This window comes from Corvus brachyrhynchos, unplaced genomic scaffold, assembly GCF_000691975.1.
Source record: "Corvus brachyrhynchos isolate BGI_N302 unplaced genomic scaffold, ASM69197v1 scaffold105, whole genome shotgun sequence".
Lineage (NCBI taxonomy): Eukaryota > Metazoa > Chordata > Aves > Passeriformes > Corvidae > Corvus > Corvus brachyrhynchos.
In genome coordinates this window covers 3,790,543-3,806,982 of record NW_008238452.1, presented here as the reverse complement: position 1 = coordinate 3,806,982, position 16,440 = coordinate 3,790,543, and the positions used below count along the sequence as shown (strand labels likewise).

The following is a 16,440-nucleotide window of genomic DNA, read 5'->3' as shown; positions in this document are numbered from 1 at the left end:
TCTTACCCTTGTGCATGGCGTGCTGAAGTCACTCACCCTTTTGGGAATGCTGTTAGAGACCTTTGGCATGTGAAATGTGCATCAGCTGCTGTTTGGTGATTGTTCTTTTGCACCATTTTACCCTGTGGGAAATAGGCAAGAGGTTAATGCTTTTGGTTAGCAGTGTGCAGTTATCCTGTGTTTACTGTGAAGTGTAATACCTTCTCCTAGTAACTTCTTATCTTCTCATATCACTTATCCTAGCACTTGTTGCTGCACCAAAATCGTTGTGGTGACTCCAGGCTGGGATGAACCTATACATAGTTCCCTTAAGGATGATGGTATATGTAGCTACAAGACTGATTCTTAGTTTGATTTGTGGCAGGCTTCCCCTTTCCCCAAATTGCGGTGATGTGTCAGAGGAGAAGTTTAGAGGAAGATTACTTCTTGAAAAATTCATAGGTATGGAGTAGGTGACTTAGTTTCATAGAGAATTTCAAAGGTACAGTGCTGTAGCTCAAATTGGAAATGGGGAGGAAAAAAAAAGTTATTGCCTCGTTGTTAAGACCAACAGCAAAGGCTCCAAAGGCAATATTTTGATTTTTCTCTCTAAGTTGAGGAGTGTGCATGAGGGAAATTCTTATTTATTTCTACTGTTGTGAGCCTCTGTGTTCTGTTGTTTGTGAGTTTTGGGCTTGGGGTGGTTTTTTTTGTTTGTTTTGTTTTGTCCCTTTTTTTCCTCTGCACCGTCAAGACCTGGCAATGTAAGCAGGAAAAGAACCAGCTCCCCTGAACAAGTCTGGGAGGCAAGGTTAAGAAGTATATTTTTACTTTTTAGAAGTTAAATGAAAAATCATCCCAATTCAATCAGGGATTCCTAGGCTAGCAGTGGAAGTAGTGTATGTTTGTTGCCATGGCAGGAGTTTGTCTTTGATTTCTTCTGCAGGGAAACTCATGTCCTATACCATTAAAAATAGATAAATAAAAGATACCACTTGTGCTGTGAACCTCTACCTCGTTGGGTAGGCTATTGTGAGAATGATTTTTATCTTACACTGACAGTTCCTTTGAGTATGCTTTAATCTCGATTTAATTAATTTTGAAGTAGACCTGTTATTTACTAAGCTACTGTAGTGCAAAATTTGTTTGACTAAGGGTGTCTACACACCAGCTCAACCAGGTGTGGCTGTGCTGGGCTCTGCTTTCAGTTCAGCTGTTTCTGCTGGAGGTTGTAGTAGGATTTCATTAGTATAATTAACGCCCTAGTTTATTTTGTTTACAGTTTACCGCTAGTGGGACTCCAAGCACTGGCAGACAGGGAGGAAAATAGACCTGAATCTTTTTTCTTAAAAAAGCCCAGAGGTGCTAATTTTAATTTGGTACCAGTTATGAAGGCGATGCAATGTGTCCTGTGGCAGAATTGCTCTATGGGTGCTGTCACTTCTCTCAGTTTTTTTGTGTGGGTTTTTTTTTGAGAACAACTTTCCTTCTCTTCCTTCCTCTTTCCTTTGCTTGTTGACTGAAGAGTAGCTGAGTTTGCTAAGCAGTGCTGGGATGGGTTTGAAGTGTTTGACCTAGCTGGAGCATTTTGGGAGAGATGCCAAGGTTGGCAGCTTTTTGTTTTGTGAGATGTGCCTAATGTGCCTCTGGGTGCTGACAGTGTAAGAATACCCTGAGAGGAAAATTCAGTCCAGTTGTGTCTACATTTGTGAGCCTCCTTTATAATATCATTTACTTATCTAAAGCTCTGGTTTCATAACAGAAGTGCTGGACACCCTTTGAAAGGCAGTGATGGAGTGGGTAATGCAAAAATGCCTTTTCTTTCCATTAAGGAATTGCCTTGGGTATGGCTTCTTTTTTGGAGATGTGAGGCATCCAGACATATTATCTACATACATTTATTGAGACCAGGGGGATTTGCCTCCTGTCATTTAATGTGTCACTTTGGGTGTAATTGTAACTCCACTGATTTGTAATTGCTGTAGAAGTTGGGAGTTGAGTATCCTTGGAATGGTAGTTAACCTCTAATAACACCAATTAACATATATTTGATAAACACTTGATTTCTGTGAACATCTGAGGGATATGTCTGGCAAATTTAAACTCCTAGTTTATTCCCCCCGTGAATTCCAGCAGTAATAAGGGAGTTGGCAATGTCCATTATCTCCCTACCCACTTCATGACCATATAAAAGGTTTTTTTTCCTCATTATGAAATTCTGTTTTTTCCCCCCACCTTTGGACACCCCTTTTATTCAGCTGTTTCTACAAGGGTGTGCCAGGAAAACAGTGTTACAAAGGATGTGGTAGACAGACATTTCTTTTTCTTTCTCCTTTTCTTGCCCCGATCAAGACCCATGTTACCCTAATGCTCCCAGGCACTGACTAAAACATTTATTGCCTTTGTCTTCAGGTGTAGGTGCAGGACAAACCTTTTACAGGTGCTTGCAGCTGCCAAGTGACTGCACTCTGGTGACCGAGAGCCCAGTCATTGAGCTTGTGGTTTCTATCCTGCCAGCTCTTGCATATATGCATGCCTCCTGTAAATTTTTAATGACTTAGCTCAAGCAGAGGTTTGTTCTTGGTGTTGAGTTAATTTGCCAGGCTGAGGTTAAAACGAGTTTACCTATCTGATGTGATTGAAATGAGTTTATAAAGATTGGGAGCAGCTGCTTTTGAGTATTTGGCTTTTTAGGGATTGAATATTTGTGATGAAAATTGGATTGGGCTTGTAACACTGGAAGCAGGCTGAAAATGAAGTGCATCCCCCCAGGATTATAACTTCCCTTGCATCTTTTTTGTACCGTGAAGAATGGATTAATGTGTGACACAAGTAATTAAAAGTCACTTTTTAAAGTCTGTTAAGTATGTGTTTTTGCTATAAAGACAGCCTGGCTGACCACGAGGTCCAACTTTACAGTAATATCAAACCCTCACATCTTCAACCCAGTCCACTGTCTGCTCTGAGTGTGCTAAGTGCTCCAAACATGCACAACCTGAAAAGCAGGCCCTGAGTATTTCAGTTTGGGCATCATAAATAAGGGATTTGGCCTTTATCTCTCCTTGCTTCAGATACTCATTTGCAGAAAGACAACTACACAACGCCCTAAAGGACTGCTGGAAAGATAAAATGAGTATCAGTGTTCTATCACCTCAGTGACACAGAATACCTTTTCTCCTGTCTTCTTCCCAGGAGAAAGCTAATACATTTTGTATTTATTAACGTGGTATGTGGTAAATGAGAGCCACAAGTGATACAATGAATAGTAAAAATAAGGCAGGAGGGAAGGCAAATAAATCCAAACACTTACCATGGTTTTGAACTATATTTCAGTATGCTGACTGAGCTGTTCATCACAGAACAGCAGAGACCTTGAGAAAAGAGTATAATTAAACTCAGAGATACAAATTTGAAGTTCTGGGTTTCTGTTCCTCTTCGTTACATTTTCTTTTGTGTATTTGCATGGTTGGCAAGAGTCAGTTTCACACCCTTGGGTCTTATCCTTCCAAGAGTAGTTCCTTAATGTTAATACAGCAGGCAGCATGAAAGAACATTCCAGGCTCAGCAACCTATGGATCATTGTTCCTGGGGAGTGCAACAGTTTGGTCTGATTGCAAGTTAACATTGCACACAGGAGTAAATGTAGCAGAGTGTGGGCAGTGAGAAGCCTGCAGGCATCAAACCTATGGTTACAGTGTATAGGATGCAGAAGGGGAAGGCTGGAAGGTGGTTACAGTGTATAGGGTGTGGAAGGTGCAGGACTGTTGTCAGAAAGAAATGCTGGTTACTGAAAGTAGCAAACATCTGTCCTGGAAAGACTGCGTCTCTTCCTTTAAGCAATCCTGGTGATCCAGATCTTGTCCCTTTATCCTCTGGGCCTTATAAATGCACAGGGACCTTATGAACAGTGTGTACTCCTGAAGTCTCTGCTTGCGTCCCCTTTCTATTACATTACACAGAATCACCAGGTTGGAAGAGACCTCTAAGATCATTGAGTCCAACCCATGCTCTAACACCTCAACTAAACCATGGCCCCAAGTGCCACATCCAGTCTTTTTTTAAGCACTTCCAGGATGGTGGTTCTACCACCTCCCTGAGCAGACAATTCCAGTACTTCATCACTCTTTCTGTGAAAAACTTTTTCCTGATATCCAACCTATATTTCCCTTGGTGCAGCTTAAGACTGTGTCCTCTCGTTCTGTCAGCTGCTGCCTGGAGGAAGAGACCAACCCCCACCTGACTACAGCCACCTTTCAGGAAGTTGTAGAGAGCGATAAGGTCACCTCTGAGTCTCCTTTTCTCCAGGCTAAACAATCCCAGCTCCCTCAATTGTTCCTCATAGGGCTTGTGTTCCAAGCCCCTCACCAGCCTTGTTGCCCTCCTCTGGACGTGTTCAAGCATCTCAACGTCCTCCCTGAACCGAGGGGCCCAGAACTGGACACAGTACTCAAGGTGTGGCCTCACCAGTGCCTGATGCAGGTCAGGATGCCATTGGCCTTCTTGGCCACCAGGGCACACCGCTGGCTCATGTTCAATCGGCTGTCGACCAGTACCCCCAGCTCCCTTTCTGCCTGGGCATTGTTAAAGATTATGATTAATTCATAATCTAAGTGGATTATTAAGTACCTGATTCCTCTGAGAGGTGTGTTGAGAGCTCACATCCAGTGCAGGCGTTGCAACTGCCTGGTTTTGGGTGGTTACACTTTGATTGTCAGCATCCTCTTCCTCAGGGGACTTGATCAAGGGCAAAGACTACCCTAACAAAAGAGAAAAAAAATAAATAAGTGGGGCAGGCTGTTAAAGGGTCATCTTTGAAGCTCCAAAATGATATATTGTCACATGATTACTGATAGGGGGTTCCTGAATTTATTTGCATGCAGGTAGCAAATGTATCCCCCAAAAAAATTCAAAGTATGTGCAGTTTATGTTTATGGTTAGTGATGACAAAAAAATGATGAACACTGTCTTTATTTAAGTAGCTAAGTATCAAGATTCAATACTTTCAGCCTCCAAGTTGTCTTGCCACAGTCCTATTTCATGGTTTTTAATGTCCTCTCTAAGTGTCATGTAATGCTGGGTGACAATTTCTTAGGAAAAAGCCATGGTTTGCTTCCTTGAGGAGTTCAATATTAGTGGTTGAGGCAATAGATAGGCAGTCCTCACCTATTGACAGCATTTCCATGGTGGTTTTGATCACAGCAGAGTGATCCTGTTGTCCCTTGGTAAGAAAGGGAAAGAAGTTCTGTCCTTTTATGCTGGAAGTGTTGATTTGGGTTTCTCCCTTTACCCTGTGATTCAGGGGTTAAAGGCTCCTGGAGGCTGCCTGCAGAGGCATCATCTGCTTCATCATACAAACTGACATGTGGCTTCTTTATTAAGGTACTGTGGATGTCTTAAAGCAAATCACAGTGCCATTATATGATTTAATTTGCTGTTCTAAAGTCCCTTCTGAACCAGTGGCTCCTTTTTTAAAGTCTGTGTTATGTGTGTGTGATGCTTATTTCAGCCCCCCCCCCCTTGCAGGGGAGTAAGTTGGTAGCTTTTTTATCATCCCTGCTGGAAACTGGTGTTGGTTCATTGTTTTTTTGTTGTTTCTCTTTTTGTCTTTGTTGCTCTCATATTCTTTCCTCCCCATTCTATTCCTTCTTACAGAAAGGGTAATGAACAAATTATTAGCACTTATTCTTGGGACTGTACTCCTATTTTAGTTCTAAACACAGGCTGTTGGTTCAGAGTACAACAGGAGAAACAAGTGCATTAAAGGCAGTTTTTTCCCAACTTCTTTCAGTTAAAATTGTGAGAGTAGTATGAGTATTAAAGGAAAAAACTTTTGCTACATTTATTGCTAACATTTGCAAATACTGACTATTCCAAAGCTGTTATGCTGCTGAAAAACCAAGGACTCACCAGTGTTACTTAGTTTTATGTTCTAGAGTCTTGATGGGAGACCATCAGAGACTTCATAACAAAGGGGAATAAAGTCTACTCATTTTTTTTGAGGGCTGAATACTGTCAGGAAGACAGGCTGCCAGGAGCTGGAATGTGTTAGAGAATAGGAAAAAGAAGCAGAATTAATGCCTTTCTTTTTGTAAGAAGATTTGACAGATAACATCCGAGGGAGAAGACTTCAAATGAAACCAATGCAACAAAAATACTGCTGTGTAATTACAGATGTTGCTGAGTTGAGCAATTCACTGCTAATCACATTTAATTAATATAACCCAGTTGCAAGGTAATTTATGGGTGGTTTGAATAAAGGTGTAAGATCGGAAGGACTCGTTTTCTGTTCTCTGTAACAGATCAATCAGGTAGTCAGTTTTTATGGAATGATGCAAATCCATCCTAAAGCAGAATTAATGGACACAGTGGATCAGGAAGTTCTAGGAATTTTCCATAATTCCTGGAAGTGTCTGCTTTGGCCTTTTCTTCTGCAAGGGCAGGGGTTTAGTCTCATGTTGCATTTTTGCATGTCAGTAGGCTTAATACAGCCTCATTTTTATTTGCATGTTCAGTTGCCTTTTGACTGCTGTGGCACAACAGATTTAGACATTTATTTGCTTTTCTATGCTGTACAGGGCATCCAGGATACTAAATTTGGAGAGCATATTCTGGTATTTTGTTGATATGTAATTTGTTTGGGGCAGTCATGTGCCTGGAAACTGTTCCAGCAGAGATGAGTGGAAGTGTTTCTGGAGCTCTAGAGCAGAAGAAGAGGTAGCTGAGAATCATGAAGTTGTTATTGAAGGAATAAAACAGGTACATTCGTATTTGTGTGAAACAGACTGCTGGAGATGATTTAACATGGTATATAGTCAGTTTTTTCCAAACTGTACTGTGCTTGTTACTCATTTTGGTTTTGATATGGTTTTCTTTTTCCTTCAGTTCTATAGGTGCTGATGCAAAAACAGTGTAGCAATGGATCAAAGAAAAAATGATAGTTTTGTCCCAAGTATCACACAGCTGGAAGACTTCCTGACTGAACATGACTCCAATGTGGTTTGGCTGTTAGTAGGTAAGGTTAACCTCTTTTGTTCTGGTTGAATTTCTTTTATGATACTTTACAAAGGATTAGCATGACAGTCAGCTACAATAACTTCCTTATGCCAGTATGTACCTACCTGCCATTTAATATGATGTAGTTTGGAAGGTGATCTAAAGACCATTGTGTTTAATGACACAGCTTCCAGACTAAATTGTGTGCCACAATGAGCCTTTAAGCCCAGCTGTCATGTCATCAGTTATGAGCTGGATTTGTAAACATGCCTGATTTAGGTATGTTGGTTTTCTTTTTCCTAGCACTAGTGCTATTGCTTATATTTGTGTAGGTACTTTTATTTTCTCAGTCTATGAACAGGTGGATCAAGGACAGCAAAATAAATACGAAGTTGTACTCAGGTCCATGTAAGAATACTGGAAGTGTGCAATGAATCCAGACCTTTTCCAAAGGTAGAGAATGCCTGCTTTTCAGCCTTGACTTTTGGACTCAGAGCAACATGAGAAAAACAACTTTATTTTTTCACTTTCACTTCTGACAAGTTAAAGCAGTCTGTTGGCTATTGACATACTGGAATTATTTTTCAATAGGCCAAATTAAATAGAAAGGACATAGGTAAATTAGCTGAGGATGCTTCCTGGTTGTTACTTATTTCACTTTTAATGTGAGTGGAAAGTTTGTACTCAACGTAGAGTTCTCTGTGTAGTCAAGATGAAAATAGGGGAAGTCACTGGTAGTAGCTCACGGTAAAATGTGGAACAGATGCAAATAGATCTGAAAATTTTGTCTTCAAAAGCTTTGACTTGCTTCCTGTTATGAAGTTTGGATAGAAACACATTTAAGTGATGTTTATTAACTGACCCAGTTTCAAGCAGGCTTTCCTTCTTTGCTTTTATCTGCTGACCTATGGCATCCTGTTATAAGAGAACATAAAAAGATATCAGTAATTTCCTCATCTGAATGCTGAAAGAGCTAACTATTGGTCTCAGTAGCAGGTGATGAATTCCAGAAATGAACATGCTCCTCAAAGAGCTGTTGCTCACTTTTGGAATAATTTCTAAAAATCACATGCAGTAAAACTTTGGAAATGTAATTTCCAAAACTTGGTCTCAGTGAAGAGGCTTTAAAATCAAGAATGTAATAATGAAATGAATGGAGTTTATGGGATTTGGTTAAGGAAAAGCCTACAGTTTGTGGCAGAGGTGAGACTAGTGGTGAAGGCAGTGGATCAGGACTGGAAACTCCACTGGTTTCCCGATTTTTCTCAGTATGTGTCACCTTAAGAGGGCACCTTCTTGACTTCAGCTATCTAGCAGTGTCTAGTTGAACTTTAGGCTCAAATTAAGCTTTATGGCTGGAATGGACCCTCAGAGCTTGAGTCATCCCACCTTTCTCCCTCCCCACAGAGGACCAGCAGTGAGGAGCTTACTCATCTGAAAGTGGGGGAGGTAAACACTGTCCTTGGAGTGTGCCTTCCCTCAATACTCCCTCAGCTGGAGTTTCTTTCCTGGGATGTAGCTTCCACCCTCCCTGCTCTTTCCTGTATAATCACCCGCACAGATTTGGTTTGTTTAACATGTCAAGCAGCTTATTGCCCAAGGGTATGAGCTGCTTGAATTTTGGTCACACTGGTTCCATTTTCCAGCAAGGAAACGACAAAGTCATGGGAGTCTTTTTCACCTTCTCTTTCTCTTTCAACAAAGTATTGTTATTAAGCAGTGGAGTATCCCACTAAAAAATAAAAAATGAACAGTAAAAGAACAGATTCTGTTTGTAAATTTTTTTTATTATTATTATTATTTATCCTCTGAACTCTCTTCAAAGTGAAGGTGCGATGCCCCTATGCCTTTCTGCACTTCAGATTTTTCCATGAAAGTACAATAAACCTGTGATTTTTAGCATAAATGAGAAACTTCTGTTATAAAGTTCAGGCTTTTTGCCTACTCTGCTTCGGGTGAAACAGAATGGTAATTATCAGTAAAGTGAATTAGAACTAGTCCATTCCTTGGCCATGCCATTCCTTTTGGGTTTGTCCTTCTGGAAGCTTTGAGAACCCTTGTAGTTAGAAATAGGTTACTAGCTCTTAATCAACTAAAGTAAAAATTACTTTGGGGATTAGCAGGCCTAATTTTTTTTTAAAAAAAACATGTTTCTCATTGGATTGCTATTTCCTTTTTTTTCTATCAAATTCCATGCTTGAACTGTTGAGAGATTGCTGCTAACCCAAGGGCTGGTACGTTTCTCTCAGGATGCAGCATTGTAGGAATTGGTTCCATATATGATAACGTTTCCTGTGGTAATCCTGAAAGACTAGAAATTTAAGTTACAGTTCATAATTTGGAGAAGAGTAGGGAAGGCATGTAGTATGACTTTGGTGGTGGGGGGTTTTTTAGGGTATTCTGAAATAAATGTCCATGTGGGACAGCGCACGTTACGATTCAATCTATAAAATTTCACTTCTTAGATGGTAAGTGATGTAATAAAATAACGTGGTGCCTTCTGCAGGTCCTCTGGGAGGACAGGTTTTTTTATACTGGGAAAAGGAAGAGCAGTGAAGAGTCTATATTTTTCTGGACTTCCCGTTTCCCCTTCCCCCCCAACTCTTCACACCCTTCTCACACCATTTCTCTGAAAACACTCCTTAAAGTGTCCCATAGTTTCAAATTTTTTGGAGAGCAGGAAGAACACTGTTATGCCTTGTAGTCCTAATAGGTAAGGTTTTTATCTGGGTCAGGGTACTTTAAAAAAATGCTTTAATTCATTGTAATCTTTCAACAGCAACAATATTGTCCTGTGGATGGATTATCTACCTAACTTACTATAATTCCCGGAACATTGGACTCATTTTAACATTGGTTCTTAACAGATTATATAAACATGGCTACATCCATATTGGTAAGTTATGATAAATGTAATGCCACCCTTTGTCTGCTGCTTTTTATTATACCTCAGTTTGCTAAAAACTTATGTAAACTCAGTGTTCCTTTGTTAGGGTGATTTGAAAATGTTCAGTATGGGGTGGACTCAAAGCAGAGACTCAAGCCTTGAGTCCCTGTTCCAGCACTGGCCTTGCTTTCTAAATAAGCTGTCAGAACAACTAATGACAAGTTGATCCATACTGGGACTGTGGTATGTAGAATTGATACTGGCTAGAACATTTTGCATCAAAATCCATTAACTTTTTATTAAAATATTTTAAACATTTTTGAATTAAACAGGTCAGTACAAATCACTTGGGTACTCACCCACTTACAAAAATATCTGGTGCTGAGTCACAGAGGGCTGTAGCCCACAGCCTCACTGATCACACTTTTAATTTTCTTTCACTTACTCCTCTGCCTTCCTCTGTCTGCTTCACAGAACAGCAATGACTTTAGTTCTGGACTTTTTTTGCAACTATTCATCATAACTGTAGTGAAAACTTAAAACCAAAAAATCCTACTCACACTTGGCCTGTCAGAGACACCCTTGCAATTCATTTGCTTATGTCCTCAAGAATCTAAGAACCATATTTCAAACCATCTTCAAATCCAGCTTTTTTGAAGAGCAAAATAGATGAAATATTTTCTGGCTGCTACACTTGATCTATAGACTTTTATTAAAACTTCTCTGTGAAATTGCCATTAAGTAAGGACAGCTGATATGGCTGGCCAAATACGTGGTATTCTTTATAAAACTCATCAGTAAGCAGAACATAACAGTAATTAAATCCCATGATTTACAGCTTGGTTTCAGTTGTTTAATGCTGATTTTTATTATTTTTTTAAATTACGGTGCACTTAACTTTCTGTGGGTGAGGTGAAAAGCCTTAGGAAAAATCTGGGCTATTGCATTAGCTGCTGGTCTCTTCAAACTTATTAAACCTTCCTGCTGTAAACATAATTTGTCATAATAACTGGACTGAAATCCTTATAGCCATTTAAAATTTTTAAAAATAGTCCATCAGGAGTCTTTATTTCTCTGATTATGGTGTTGCACACAATGGCTTGAAACTCTAAGTGTTCAAAACAGCTTTTCTAACTCTTTTCACAAGCTTTGCCAGGCACCTGGATGTTTCTGAGTGACTCGTGCCTCAGGGGCTTGGTTGTATTGTTGGATGGTGCCAACCCAGCATCCTTTAGTTGTGTGCTTTGTCTTCTGTATTCTGAATCTCTGACTTGCCTTCAAAAAGGGAAGCTCAAGATACCCAGTTAACCCCTTTCAGATAATTTAATGCTGTATTCTCTCTGTTCACAAAATCAACAAGTTTAGGCTAATAAGCACTTTTTTTTTTAATAATTAGGTTCCTTTTCGTTCTCTGTGCTGTCTGGGAAAGTCATGGTGCGTGAAATCTATTTCATCACAGAGGATATGTCCATCAGGTACAGATTTCCAGGGGAGTCCCCCTTCTAAATAAGGGTTTTAAATACAGGTCTAAATAGCACAAATCAAAATGCAGCCTTTCAAATGAGCAGTGTATTTATAAGTGTTAGACTTTCTCTTTTGGTGCTGGTATTTAACACTCCTACATACTTGCGAGCTCATTTGCTGCTTTAGTGTTATCATTTGGAAGTGAGTGCTGGATAAGGTTGTAGTTGTCCTTAATACCTGTCAAATAAACCACTTTGGAGTGTGAAGGAAAACTGTTTTTTCATTTATGTCTTTGACTCCCTCATCTTCCTGCTCTTAAGTCTGGAAGATTCCTGTTGGCCAAGTAGTTGGCATTTATTTCCTGGGATTCCGAATAATTTGTTTCATAAACTGCATGCCAGCAAATAGTTTGTAGCTTTGATTCTTGCTGTCAAACTTGGAAAGCCCTGAGGAGGCAGTGAATATGGTTTTTTTTACAAGTTTCAGCTAAAGCAGGAATTGTGTCATACACTGTGTGCTGTAATGCTTTGTGGTTTCGTGTTGCTTGTACACTACTGCAGCTGCAGATCTCTGCACAAACTGCATGTAGGGTGTGGGATTGTCTCTCTCTCAACTTCTGTTTTATTCCAATTTATTTGATGTAGAATTCAAGATGGATTTATCATATTTCGCTGGTGGAAGATGTACAACCCTAAGCAGAAGCAGCACGGTAGGTTTCCCAAAAAGGTTTCAACGTTTAAATTTACAGGTAGCCTACAGAAAGGCTTCCTTTGCACAATCACAGGTGTGCAATTGCTTTGTTAATATGTACCTGAAGTACATTGGATCCTCAGAAGGTATGGATTTGTTCACTGGTTGCAGAGTAGATGAACAAATACAGGCTTCATTATCAGGGACATGAACCCTTCTTGATACAAACCATTCATCTTAATAGTAGCCCTCATTAACTGGAGTCCAGCCATAATTGTCTCTGTATTAAAGTTGATAACTATGATGAATAGAGATGTCTTATGTTCTGGAAGTGATTTTAGTTTCTGAGTTTCAGTGAGTGTTGTGCTTTCAGTATTTTAGCTAAAGTGTTGCGGTAAGGGATGTTCTTTAGTGTTTGACAAGCCTGTGTCTTGATGACACCTGTGATTACAGAAGTGGGGAAGTGTGAAAAATTCATTTATTTTTCTTCCTTATCTCTGGGTGAAGATGGATGATTAACACAGATGCAAGAGATTAATTGTGTCTGCAGAAAACAGTGAGAAAGCATAAGTAGCCTAGGGCTGTGTGCTTAATCACTTACAGGATTAGATTCTTGGTGGATGGGACTCGGGTCCTGCCCCTCTTGACTTTTGGAGCCGTCACAGCTCCATTGCTTATTCAAGGAGGTCCAGAAATGTCAGCTATCTACAGTTGAGATACACTAGCTGAGAGGGTCATTGAACTCTGGAGGGCTTTTTTTCCCCACCTTGCCTTTGGAAGTGGCTTCTGCTGGTGTGAAGCCTCTCAGACTTGTCAGCAATCTTGTAGAGCAGTTGCTGTGTCAGTACCAACTCAGCAGTGGCAGCAGTACTGCATGCAAAATCTGTCAGGTGAATGTGACACCACTCTGAGCAGTGATAGGAGTTTGGAAGAGCTGCTCATTTCTATTTACTGAGGCTGTGCTCACACTCTGAGGTGGTAGGGCACAATTCAAATTCTTTACACCATAAAAAAATCATTCAAAAAGTAGAACCTAGTCTTAGAGTTAATTAGATTTTCCAGCCACAGGTTGTTGTCCAACAGGTTTTCATAGGATTGTCTGCCAGTTAAAACCTATTTCTCTAGTGGCTCAGAAAATGAAAAAATGAATTGAATTTAATGCAGTGAAGATGGTTGTCTGTCCTCTGTGGTGGCAGTTTTTTCTTGGCAGTATTGCAAGGCTTTAAGGTTTCCTCCTGGCATTTAAGGCCACATGATTAGTGGACAGATAATCCAAGTAACCACAGAAGTTAGAGGTGTACATGTCTGACAACAAAGTAACATGATTAAAATGCTCTTTAAGTGTTAAATCATACTGGGGCTTTAGGTTTTGTACATACTTGAGAAATGATAGTGGTTTAGGAACAAAAGCTGGAGGATCATGTTGTGAGTAGGGCACACCCCAATGACTTGGCTTAGGTGCTGCAGCACATTATCAATTTTCACATTGTGAAACAATCTGGTAGTTACTTGTACATAAACTACATAAATGCTTCTTTAAATCATTCAGTATTATAACATTCAGATTTGCTTGTCTCTTTTCCTTGCCCTTTTTGTTTTCCTTTTCTAAAAGTGTTTTAGGCAACCAAATTGATGCGTGGAGGTTAAACCTTATTCTTGTTATTAGGAAAGAGATGTCTCTTTAAATCCCCTTTAAAGAAATGAATTAGTACATATGATTTCATTTAGTTAATGAAGTCTAATGCTTGCCTCCAAGAATTGAAAAATTACATTTATTTGTGTTCTTGATGATATTGAGATCTCCTGGGTGAGCAATTGTGTATCCCGATCTTTGTCTATGTCATTCTTTGCCTGTGTCTTATTGATGCAAGTTAGCATTGGCAACAAATGGATTTGATGGTGCTTTTATGAAAACAGGAAGGAACTGAAGGCTCATTAGGTTTTCTCTGTCTCCTGTTCAAGAAAACAGTGATGTCAATGTGCTCTGGAAACTTACTTTCTATATGTATATATTTTTATAATTATATGGAAATTTCTGGTACTGTAGGTGTGATGGAGGAAAAGTGGATTGCTGTTGTTGGGACAGTGTTGCAGAGACGTGTGATTTTGGGGGACGGATGAGTTTTCTATCAAATTGTGTGCATTTAATCAAGCAGGTATCTTAAGCCTTGGCTCTTGGGCATCTGCATTACTTCTTTTGGCCCTGACCACAAGTGTTTGCTCTGAGTTTTTAATTTCTCATGTCTTTGGGAAATGCTGCCTTCAGTTTGTACCCCTGGGTTACAGACTGGGGACTGCTATAATAACCATTGATTCTTCAGCTGCCTGAAGTCTGTTTGATTTAGAAAGACCAGATGAGGTTTTTAGAGCAGCTCAGGTCTCTTGAGTCAATGTGTAATGGGCGCTCTTTCAACTGGGTAATTAGGGGGAAGTGGTGCGAGCTTTTCCCTCACATTAACTGCATAATTAGGTCACACTTTCTGAGGCAAAAGTATGTCAAAGTATGTCACAATCAGCTCTCTATATGATCAGCAGATGTTAAAATAGGTTTTAAGGATCAGAGAGTCAAGCTGATATAACAGTTGAAATTTTAAATTAGTGTAAATGTCAGCTGATTGTGCAAAATGAGTATGATCCTGTTAGTTCTGCATATTAATGTTTTCTGTTTCTCTGTAAAAGAAGGCTTTTTCCTACTTCAGGCATGCTGTAGCAGAGAGCTTGGCTAGAAAACAGTTGGGGTTTTGAGACTGAATTGATCTCAGTGATATCTGTGCTAAAAAACAGAAATTTTCACCAAGGCTTCTGTTCTATGCATCAAGAGGGATATTTGTTTGTTTTCATACAGGAGACTGAAAAACTTCATTTACCATTTTGTGCAGTTTCTGTCTGGCTTTATTTTTGGACTGTGACCTAGGGGTGAAATGCCTTTCAGATTTAATATTTTGTATGCAGCTGTCTTATTTGCCAAGTTTTACTGATTTGCTTAGAATGCTGTAATTATTTTGTGGAGTTTTTTACTGCTTTTTAATATGTACTTCAGCAGCTGTTCAGTGCCATGTGGATTGGTTTTGCAAAATGTGTGTATCTGAGAAACTGTAAATATTCCAAGGGAATGTTGAAACAGAATTAGAAGCTCTTTTCCTACTGTTTGGTTAGATCCAAAGGCAGAAACTCGACTGTATATTATGGTGAATGACTTTGAATTTCACGTGTACAACCGCTCTGAGCTTTATGGACAACTTCAAGAACTGTTTGGCTTGGATCCCACAATAATTCCAGCAAAGAAAGATGATGAGAGAGCACAAGTGAATGGGAGGCAGAGAACACACACCAATCTTGAAAGGTAAATAATTACTCATTTTGCTGCTTTGTCGATGCTTTGTTCTGCAAAGTGCTGAACTAATTGGGTAATGTTTTGTTAACGTGTGCTCTGGAGGCCAAAAGAGGGAAGCACAGCTGAGAGGAATTGCACTGACAAGCCTGACAGTCTGAATCCTTTCCCTTTCCTCAGACTTCCTACCAATAATAATTAAAAAACAACCAAACAAACCAAGCACTCTTATTTAATGATCAGAGACGGGCTGAACAATCTATATGAAATAAAGTGTGGAGAGGAAGCATGTGTTGAAGAGGATTATGCTGGCAGAATAATAATGGTTTTGCTCAGTAGAACAGCTGCTCAAGACATTGAATAGGCAAAATGTGAGGATCTGTATGGTCTTGTGTACAGCTACGCAAAATGTCTTCTGTTAATTTCTCTTTCTAGGATACCCCAGAAAACATGGTGTGGGTATGTAAGGAGTTTTACATAGCTTATGTGCAGTGCAGTCAGATGTTCAATAATCAGCCTGTCTTTGGGCAGAACCACACCAGACTGATTTACTGTCAGGAGCAGAGAAGATCTAATGAGTCTTGAGTCCTTCCACTGCTGCTGGCCAGTTACTAAATTACGGAGTGGGCAGCTGCAGGATGCTGTGGCAGTCCTGAGTTTGAGTAAGGGCTGTGCCTCCCAGTCAGTCTCTTTGGGTTTTTATCTCAAGCCTTTATTGACAGGCACAGGAAGGATTTCTGTCTTTGAGGAGGATGTGTCTTGGGAAATGAAAAATCCCATGCCTCAATAGGAGTATTTAGAACAGGCCAAGATTCCCTGAGGAAGATTTATTTAGCTATTGCTCTGAGTTAAACAAGGCAAGCTTGTTTCCTACCTGTGTCAGCACCCAAGCTTGGGAAGCCTGGCAAGTAGTCTGCTGGCAGGTCCCTTGCAGGAGGCACCCCTCTGGGGAAGGAGTGTTCCCCGGGATCTGTGCCCTGAAGGCCCCTAGAAGAAAGGTTTGGTTGGTTCTTCTGCAGAAAAGACAAAATAATGACCACCTTTTTTTTTTTTTTTTTTTTTTTTTGTTTTAAAAGAAAAAAAAAACATAATACCC

At 39.9% G+C, this 16,440-nt stretch overlaps 1 protein-coding gene across 12 annotated transcripts in view; it reads left to right on the top strand.

Moving 5' to 3' along the window:
• The first annotated feature begins 6,847 nt into the window (after positions 1–6,847).
• The window catches only part of KIAA1109 (KIAA1109 ortholog), an 81,378-nt gene continuing 71,785 nt past the window's right edge, over positions 6,848–16,440 (top strand). For 11 of the 12 annotated variants that reach the window (XM_017736907.1, XM_017736905.1, XM_017736913.1 and 8 more), the window contains exons 1-5: positions 6,848–6,991; positions 9,752–9,868; positions 11,256–11,334; positions 11,968–12,032; positions 15,170–15,356. In XM_017736907.1, coding sequence (XP_017592396.1) covers positions 6,895–6,991; positions 9,752–9,868; positions 11,256–11,334; positions 11,968–12,032; positions 15,170–15,356 — 545 coding nt within the window. In that variant the 5' untranslated portion in view covers positions 6,848–6,894. The remainder of the gene's footprint in view (positions 6,992–9,751; positions 9,869–11,255; positions 11,335–11,967; positions 12,033–15,169; positions 15,357–16,440) is intronic. The other variant, XM_008635733.2, reaches the window with a different exon arrangement.